Source organism: Mastomys coucha, unplaced genomic scaffold (genome assembly GCF_008632895.1).
Source record: "Mastomys coucha isolate ucsf_1 unplaced genomic scaffold, UCSF_Mcou_1 pScaffold21, whole genome shotgun sequence".
NCBI lineage: Eukaryota > Metazoa > Chordata > Mammalia > Rodentia > Muridae > Mastomys > Mastomys coucha.
Window position 1 is genome coordinate 19,864,153 of NW_022196904.1, and position 9,458 is coordinate 19,873,610.

At 40.5% G+C, this 9,458-nt stretch overlaps 1 protein-coding gene and 1 pseudogene across 1 annotated transcript in view; both read left to right on the forward strand.

Moving 5' to 3' along the window:
• The window catches only part of LOC116101862 (cytochrome P450 2B1), a 116,546-nt gene extending 114,741 nt beyond the window's left edge, over nt 1–1,805 (forward strand). Inside the window, exon 10 of the mRNA XM_031385803.1 lies at nt 1,624–1,805. Within this exon, the coding sequence (XP_031241663.1) occupies nt 1,624–1,805 (182 nt within the window). The remainder of the gene's footprint in view (nt 1–1,623) is intronic.
• An 868-nt stretch (nt 1,806–2,673) lies between these two features.
• On the forward strand, nt 2,674–4,198 carry LOC116100417 (annotated as a pseudogene).
• Nucleotides 4,199–9,458: the final 5,260 nt, after the last annotated feature.

Here is a 9,458-nt window from a genome sequence, read left to right on the forward strand (position 1 = left end):
TGGAGACAAATAAACAGTTGCTGCAGAAAGAACCTAGTGTCCGCGTGTCTTCTTCCCGGCGAGAGGACTATGCAGGCTACATATTTGCATCTGTTTCAGCCAGCTGCTGGATGGAGACTCTCAGAGGACAGCTATGGTAGGCTCCTGTCTGCAAGCATAACCGAGTATAATTAACAGTGTCAGGGATTGGTGTTTTCCCATGGGTTGGGTCTCTATTTGGGCTGATTATTGCTTTGCCATTCCTCTACTCTCTGCTCCATCCCCTATCCTTGCATTTCTTGTAGACAGGATCAATTTTGGGTCTAAAGTTTCTCAGGTGTGTTGGTGTCCCTACCCTTCCTCTGGGGTTTCTCCCTGGCTATAGGAGGTGGGCCCTTCAGGTTCCATATCCCCACTGCTGTGAGTCTCAGCTAAGTTTCTCCCCTCTAAGTGATCATTGGGAGCCCCCACCCCCCCATCCCAGGTCTCTGGGATTCCTCAAGTTGCATCCTCCCCCTGTCAGCTGCAGATTTACATTCATTCTTATGGCCATTTGGCCATCTCTCCAATCTTTCCTCACACCTGATCCTGCATGCCCTACCCATTATCTGACCCATATCCTCTCCCACCCAGTTCTCCCCTTCAGTCTGCCTCTTACGACTTTTTTATTCTCCCTTCTAAGTGAGATTGGAGCATATTTGCTTGTGCTTGCCTTCTTGTTTAGATTATTGGGGTCTGTGTAGTATAGCACAGGTATCCTATACTTTGTGGCTAATTTCTACTTGTCAGTGGGTACATACCGTGCATGTCTTTTTGTGTCTAGGTTAGTTCACTCAGGATGATATTGTAAAGTTCCATTCATTTACCTGCAAAATTCATGATATCTTTGTTCTAAATAACTGAGTAGTATTACATTATATAAAGTACATTTTCCTTATCCATTCTTCAGTTGAGGGATATGTAGGTTGTTTCCAGTGTTTGGTTATTATGAATGAAGCTGCTATAAACATAGCTAACCAAGCGTCCCTGTGCTGTAGTGGGGCATCTTTTGGGTATATACCTAGGAGTGGTATAGCTGAGACTTGAGGTAAAACTATTTACAGTTTTCTGAGAACTATGGAATTTATTTCCAAAGTGGTTGCACAAGTTTGCACTCCCACTAGCAATGGAGGAGTGTTCCCTTCTCCACAGCCTCAACAGATTGTTCTGTACCTTTTGTTTTTGATCTTAGCCACTCTGATGGGTGTAAGGCGTTATCTCAGAGTCATTTTGATTTGCATTTTCCTGATGACTAAGGACTTTGAACATTTCTTTATGTGCTTCTTAGCCATTCAAGACTCCTCTGTTGTGAATTCTCTGGTTAGCTCTGTACCCCATTTTTAATTGGGTTATTTGTGTTGTTGGTGTGTAACTTCTTGAGCTATTTATATATTTTGGATATTAGTCCTCTGTCAGATGTAGGGTTGGTGAAGATCTTTTTACAATTTGTTGGTGACTATTTTGTCCTATTGACAGTGTCATTTGCCATGCAGAAACTTTTCAGTTTTATGAGGTTCCATTTGTCAATTGTTGATCTTAGAGCTTGACAATCCAAAGGCTATACACTGGATGGATGCTCACATGGATCACTTTCTGTTCCCACAGGAAAGCGTAATTGTCTTGGTGAAAGCGTTTCCCGCAATGAATTGTTCCTTTTCTTCATCACCATTCTCCAGAACTTCTCTCTAGCAAGCCATGTTGCTCCTAAAGACATTGACCTCACTCCCAAGGAGAGTGGTATTGGAAGAATACCCCCACCATACCAGATATGCTTCTTAGCCCGCTAATTGGGGTGAGGAAATCAAGTGTCCCCACTTCTGTTGAGAATGGCTCTATCTTTGTGCCTTTGAGAGCTGCTGGAAACTAGGCCATAGGTCGTTGCTCACACCCTTCCTCCTACTGTGATTCTCCAAAGCTCCAAGGCATGTTCTTCTTCCCTGTGAATGGTACTGGAGAAATCAATCAACTGTCTTTTTTGAAGCATGAACAGAGACTTCTGGAGTCCATAACTCATGCTGAGTCACTTCCCTCTTCCTCCCAACAGCCCCAGTTCTCACTTATCAGCTCTCCACACCCTGTGATCTGTGCCAATGGACTTTGAATAAAGTTTGAATTCTATGTCTACAGACTTGCCTAGTATGTATGGTTCAGGTAAACGGAATCGCATAGTATATGATCTTTGCTGTCTTGTGCCTTTACTTCATATAATATTATCTAGGTTTCTGTATTCTACAGGCCACAGTTAACACACCTTCATGGGTTTTTCTTATGTTCTTTCTTAGCGTACTCTTCCTCCATCTTCTGTCTAGGCAGAGACCTTCTCAGCCCATGGCTCCTGAGGTGCATGTTTCTGAACATTGACTTCGGTGCGCATGTGCAGCCGCTGGGTCAGGCTCTGGCTTGGAGCTGGGGAGGGGGGTGGGGGACTGGGGGGATTAGGGGGTTAGGGCGGGGAGTCGGGCGTATAATGAAGACTGGGGTTTTTCTCGATGTCCCCTTCCTGCTCCTCCTTGGTGGTCCCCCAGTGGGAGCGACGCTAGTCAAGGGCTGCTCGGAGAGTTGGGTTTTCTGATCCGGGCTCAGGCCGCTCCTCCTCTGGCACTCTCTCCCCTCGGGAACCATCGCTTGCGGCGGTTAGTTAGGACTGGAGAGTGCTTGGCGGGAAAAGGTGGACAAGTCCTATATTCCAAAGAAGATGACTTTTAACAGTTTTGAAGGATCTAGAACTTTTGTACCTGCAGACACAAATAAGGATGAAGAATTTGTAGAAGAGTTTAATAGATTAAAAACATTTGCTAACTTTCCAAGTAGCAGTCCTGTTTCACCATCAACATTGGCACTAGCGGGCTTTCTTTATATCAGTGAAGGAGACACCGTGCAGTGTTTCAGTTGTCACGCGGCAGTAGATAGATGGTAGTATGGAGACTCAGCTGTTGTTAGACACAGGAGAATATCCCCAAATTGCAAATTTATCAATGGTTCTTATTTTGAAAACGGTGCTGCACAGTCCACAAATCCTGGTATCCAAAATGGCCAGTACAAATCTGAAAACTGTGTGGGGAACAGAAACCATTTTGCTCTTGACAGGTTGTCTGAGACTCATGCAGATTATCTCTTGAGAACTGGACAGGTTGTAGATATTTCAGACACCATATACCCGAGGAACCCTGCCATGTGTAGTGAAGAAGCAAGAATGGAGCCACTTCAGAACTGGCCAGACTGTGTCCATTTAACCCCCAGAGAGTTAGCTAGTACTGGCCTCTACCACATAGGGATTGATGATCAAGTGCAATGCTTTTGTTGTGGTGGAAAACTGAAAAATTGGGAACCCTGTGCTCATGCCTGGTCAGAAAGAAGGAGACACTTTCCCAATTGCTTCTTTGTTTTGGGCCAGAATGTTAATGTTCGAAGTGAATCTGGCATGAGTTCTGATAGAAATTTCCCAAATTCGACAAATTCTCCAAGAAATCCAGCCATGGCAGAACATGAAGCACGAATTGTTACTTTTGGAACATGGATATACTCAGTTAACAAGGAGCAGCTTGCAAGAGCTGGATTTTATGCTTTAAGTGAAGTGCTTTCACTGTGGAGGAGGGCTCGCAGACTGGAAGTCAAGTGAAGACCCCTGGGAACAGCATGCTAAGTGGTATCTAGGGTGTAAATATCTATTGGATGAGAAGGGGCAAGAATATATAAATAATATTCATTTAATCCATTCCCTTGGGGAATCTTTGGTAAGAACTGCTGAAAAAAACACCATCACTAACTAAAAAAAAATCAATGATACCATCTTCCAGAATCCTATGGTGCAAGAAGCTATACGAATGGGATTTAGCTTCAAACACATTAAGAAAACGATGGAAGAAAAAAATCCAAATATCTAGGAGCAGCTATCTATCACTTGAGGTTCTGATTGCAGATCTTGTGAGTGCTCAGAAAGATAATACACAGGATGAGCCAAGTCAAACTTCATTGCAGAAAGACATTAGTACTGAAGATCAGCTAAGGCACTTACAAGAGGAGAAGCTTTGCAAAATCTGTCTGGATAGAAATATTGCTGTAGTTTTTGTTCCTTGTGGACGGACATCTGGTCACTTGTAAACAGTGTGCTGAAGCAGTTGACAAATGTCCCATGTGCTACACCGTCATTATGTTCAAGCAAAAAATTTTTATGTCTTAATCCAGTACCACAGTAGCATGTTATGTTGTTCTTACTCTAATTAATGTGTGATGTGAGTGAACTTTAAGTAATCACCATTGCGTTCCATTAGCATCTGCTCCCAAATGGAAACAAATGGTAACAGCACTGTTTCGGGCTAAACGTTCCATTTCTAGATCATTCAGGTTATCAGCTGTATCATTTATCCAGTGTTTTACTCAAATGAAACCTTAGACAAAGAAACATTTTATAACTTTTCACATGTATATGGTAGTAACTTCATTTCTATGTGTAAGTGAATTAATCACCTGCATTTTTCATTCCTTTTGCATAAGCTTAACAAATGGAGTGTTCTGTATAAGCATGGAGATTTGTTTTAATCTGCCCAATCATTTTAATTTGCTTATTGTATATATATATATATATAAAAGAAAAAAAAATCAATTGAACAGACTTATGCAGATGCTTGTCTACAGCAATACTGAATATATATATATTTTTCTTAATATAAATTTTAAATAACTCCAAACATATTAACTGTATGATATTTTAAAATAATATATCACTCTTAGTTTTTAAAAATGAACATAAGTAGATAAAGTCTTTTTTTTTTTGTTTCTTTTGTTTTTAGTAGAGCTTAAAATCTTTGCTCTTACTGTGGTACACACCCAAAAGAAGAACAATTTTTAGACTTTGGAGTTCATTGTGATAAGGCTGTACTTCAGTGATCCTCACATCACCAAAGGATTTTACCTCCCTAGTAGCTAAGCTAAGAGTTGACAGTTCTGCTGTGCCAAGGAATGAATTGTAGGCATGATTTTTGGGTACAAATTTCCTGCTATGGTCGAAGCTATTTGATTTGAGTGATTGTCTTCATTCTCAGCCCACAGGGAACAGGTTACATTCATTTAAGAAATGGTGTGTGTATTAAGATGATCTGTCCATGAAGTCATTCACCAACTGTTTCAATGAACAATGGTTCTGCTTGGAGGGTGGCACAGACATTAGGTGAGGGTAAGAATTTGGTTCATTAGCTGTGATGATTTTGAAAAGCATTCATCTCAGAGAAAGCATTCATCTCATAAAATTCTCTTTGAAATTGAAACAATAATTATAAATATCAAGCAAAGCATTTGGTCTCACTCTTCGTTGTTCTCTCACAAGCCACCTCCCATATTAATTATCTACATTTCTTTTGGCTGTATAAATAATTTTGAAATGTGTAAGCTGTTCTGAAAACCATAGTATAATGTAAAAATATCAAATAAACAAAGTTACTAATAGAGAGGCTGAGATAGGAGAAGTATGATTTCAAGATCATTGTGTGATATACAGCAAGACACTGACACATACAAACAAGCAGAAAGTGTATATGGATTTTACAATGTTGGACCTATTTCTCCAATTACCAAATTAGAGAGATCACTGGATAACAGCCACCAAATTTTCTAATTCTTCATAGTTTTGAATTTCAATTGATTAGGATATGTTGGTAATACTTTTTTTTTTAAACTTTTTGCTAGCTCTTATTTTATTCAGATATCAATCTCATTACAAGTGGCTCAAGAACAGTCAAACAAGGACTCAAACAAAATCCAATATAAAAGATCAGTCCTCAAACCTTACAGCCAAGGATTCCACATTTGCTAATGAGATAGAAAAGCATGTCCACACCCTAGGTCACTCAGCCAGTCAGCATAGCTTCCTTAACTGTGAGCTCTTTGAAACTACCTGTTTCAGCCCTTGGGATTTCCTTTTTCACATCTGAATAGTTGTAAGGAGCTCAGCATGGGTTGGTTGGGGAGTCCAGCTTAACCTTGGTACACAGCCAAAATATGGCCAGTTGTGGCTTGGAGAAAGCCACAATAGCATCGACTGATGCTGTGGCCTTCTTTCTCTAGGACCTTAGAGATAAGCTGGGTAGTGGTCTAAGGTGGAAGTAGGAAAATCTTTAAATACTTGTAGTATTTACTGGTATTGATGAGCTTTAGTAAACCACTTTTATATTATTAAATACTATATTGTATTGAGACATACAGATGTGAGAATAAATGTCCAGATTTATTCTACATGTACAGAATATATGTACATATTCATACCATCACATACATATGAATCTAATTTTTTTCTTTTTTACAGGATGTCAAATGATTTTTCATTGAAAACTCTGCTATGGGATATAAAATGTACCTACATTATGTTCTCAAAAATGATCCCTCCTAAATTTATTCTGTTGCAAACCCCTGTATTGTAACATTCTCGGCGATGGTTGAGATTATGAATGTTTAATTTGTTGAAAAAAACATTATCTTGAAATGTATTGTTACAATGATTAATTGTACACAGCACAGCTGTACCTGAAGATGTGTGTACCTCTGGATGGCATTGATGCCAGCACATCAGGATAGCATTGGAACACAAATTTTTTAAGCATTTACCAATATCACTCATAGAGAGTTGGGCAAACTATTTTAGTCTATCCAATTTGGATTGTGTTAATGATAAAACCATCAGATTTTCTAAGTATCAGAATGCAGAGTGTCATGATGGTACATGTCTCTAATTGCAGCATTAGGGTGCTGAGCCAAGATAAAGGTAAGTTCAAGGCTAGCCTGGCCTCTGTAGCAAGGCTCTGTTTAAAAACACAAATGAAACAATCAAATAAAATTCTAACTGTCTTAGAATATCAACAAAACTACACGAGTCATAACTTATTCAATGGTCCAGAAAGCAAGTTATGATTTGTATATTACAAAATGGACTTCAGATTGCTACAAATGCATCAGAAGACTTTGCCTGGCAAATAGTAGCAGTTAGTTTATCAGTAATTGTTTCACCTTGCAATCAGTGAAAAGCAGCCAACCTTGTTCATTACCAGGAAGAAAATAACCTTACCAGGAGCTGATGGGAACCATACTTAGAGAACTTAAAAAAAAACACATTTCATAAAGGAAGTTCTTGAATTACTCTTTCTACCAAGCCCTAGGAATGACACAAATTGAGAAGAAGTTGAGAGAAGAAAAAAAAATCACAAGTCTTGCTTTAAAAGTGAATTGTCTTGGCAGATGGGGCCTCAGAATGGCAAGGGTCCCCTATTCCATAGTTACACATGCATGGGGCAGCATCAGATGTCTGTACACAGTAATTCTATTAACCTGTATTTTAAAATTATTTCTTTAAGGTAATATACATCCTATCTTGTAGTATTTCATGCATATTTATCTATTTATTTTTTATTAATATTTCTTTATTTTCATTTCTAATGCTATCAACTTTTCCAGTTTTCTCTCTGAAAAATAACCCTATTCCATCCTGCTCCTCCTGCTCACCAATCCACCCTCTCCTGTTTCCTGGCACTGGCATTATTCCCCTACACTGGAGCATTGAGCCTTTACAGGACCAAGGGCCTCTTCTCCCATTGATGACCAACTAGGCCATCCTCTGCTACATATGCAGCTGGCGCCAAGATGTGTTCTCTTTGGTGGTTTAGTCCCTGGGAGCTCTTAGGGTACTGGTTAGTTCATTTTGTTGTTCCTCCTAAGGAGCTGTAAGCCCCTTTAGTTCCTTTGGTCCTTTCTCTAGTGCCTTCATTGGGGGCTCTGTGCTCAGTCCAATGAATGGCTGTGAGCCTCTACTTCTGTATTAGCCGGGTACTGTCAGAGCCTCTCAAGAGACAGCTATATCAGGCTCCTGTCAGCCGGCACTTGCTGGCATCCACAATAGTGTCTGGGTTTGGTGATTGTATATGGGAAGTATTCTTAGGTGGGGCAGTCTATGGATTGTCCTTCCTTCAGTCTCTGCTCCATAGTTTGTCTCTGCAACTCCTTCTGTGGGTATTTTGTTCCCCCTTCTAAGAAGGATGGAAGTATCCACACTTTGGTCTTCTTTCTTGAGTATCTTGTGGTTTGTGGATTGTATCTTGGGCATTCTGATCTTCTGGGCTAATATCCACTTATCAATGAGTGCATACCATGTGTGTTCTTTTGTGATTTGCCTCCATCCATTTGCCTAAGAATTTCATAAATTCATAGTTTTTAATACCTGAGTAGTACTCCATTGTGTAAATGTACCACATTTCCTGTATTCATTCCCCTGTTGAGGGACATCTGGGTTCTTTCCACCTTTGGGCTATTATAAATAATAGTGGAGCATGTGTCCTTATTACATGTTGGAATATGTTCAGGTGTGGTATAGCTGGGTCCTCAGGTAGAACTATGTCCAATAACCCGAGGAACTGGCAAACTGATTTCCAGAGTGATTGTACCAGCTTGCAGTTCCACCAACAATGAAGGAGTGTTCCTCTTTCTCCACAACTTCACCAGCATCTGCTGCCACTTGAGTTTTTGATTTTAGCCATTCTCACTGGTGTAAGGTGGAATCTCAGGGTTGTTTTGACTTGCGTTTCCCCGATGACTAAGGAAGTTGAACATTTCTTTAGGTGCTTCTCATCCATTAGGTGTTCCTCAGTTGAGAATTCTTTGTTTAGCTCTGCACCCCATTTTTAATAGGGTTATTTGATTCTCTGGAGTCTAACTTCTTGAGTTCTTTGTATATATTGGATATTAACCTTCTATTAGAGATAGGTAAAGATCTTTTCCTGTGGAGAGCGGTAGAGCTGGAGAGGCATTTGCCATGACAAGATGGCGCCTACTTCCGCTGTCTACTCCTGGTAAACAACTGTTTGCGCATGTGCGTAGAGAACTGTTTGCACATGTGCGTAGAGTGAAAGACGCCAAGTCACGGCCCATCCCGGGGCATCACATGGGGTGATGAGCAAACAGCCAATCATGGGCAGACACGCCGCGCTGTGGGCGGACACGCTGCGCTGTGGTGTATATAAGCAGTGCCGATTATTGGCTCGGTCCTTTTTTCCTCTGGATGAGGCAATAAACGCTTGCTGCAGAAGGATCCTAGTGTCCGCGTGTCTTCTTGCTGGCGAGACGACTGCGCGGGCAACATTTTCCCAATCTGTTGGTAGCCATTTTGTCCTATTGACAGTGCCCTTTGCCTTACAGAAGTTTTCCAATTTTATGAGGTCCTATTTGTCAACTCTTGAACTTAGAGCATAAGATATTGGTGTTCTGTTCAGGAAAAATTTCCCTGTGCCCATGTGCTCCAGGCTCTTCTCACTTTCTTTCTTTCTTTCTTTTTTTTTTTTAACTTTTTTGTTCACTTTTATTTTTATTTATGTGTATGTGTATGTAAAGTATGCATGAATGTCCAAGGACAGAAGGTATCAGATCTCCTGGAGCCAGAATCACAGGTGGTTGTAAACTGCCTG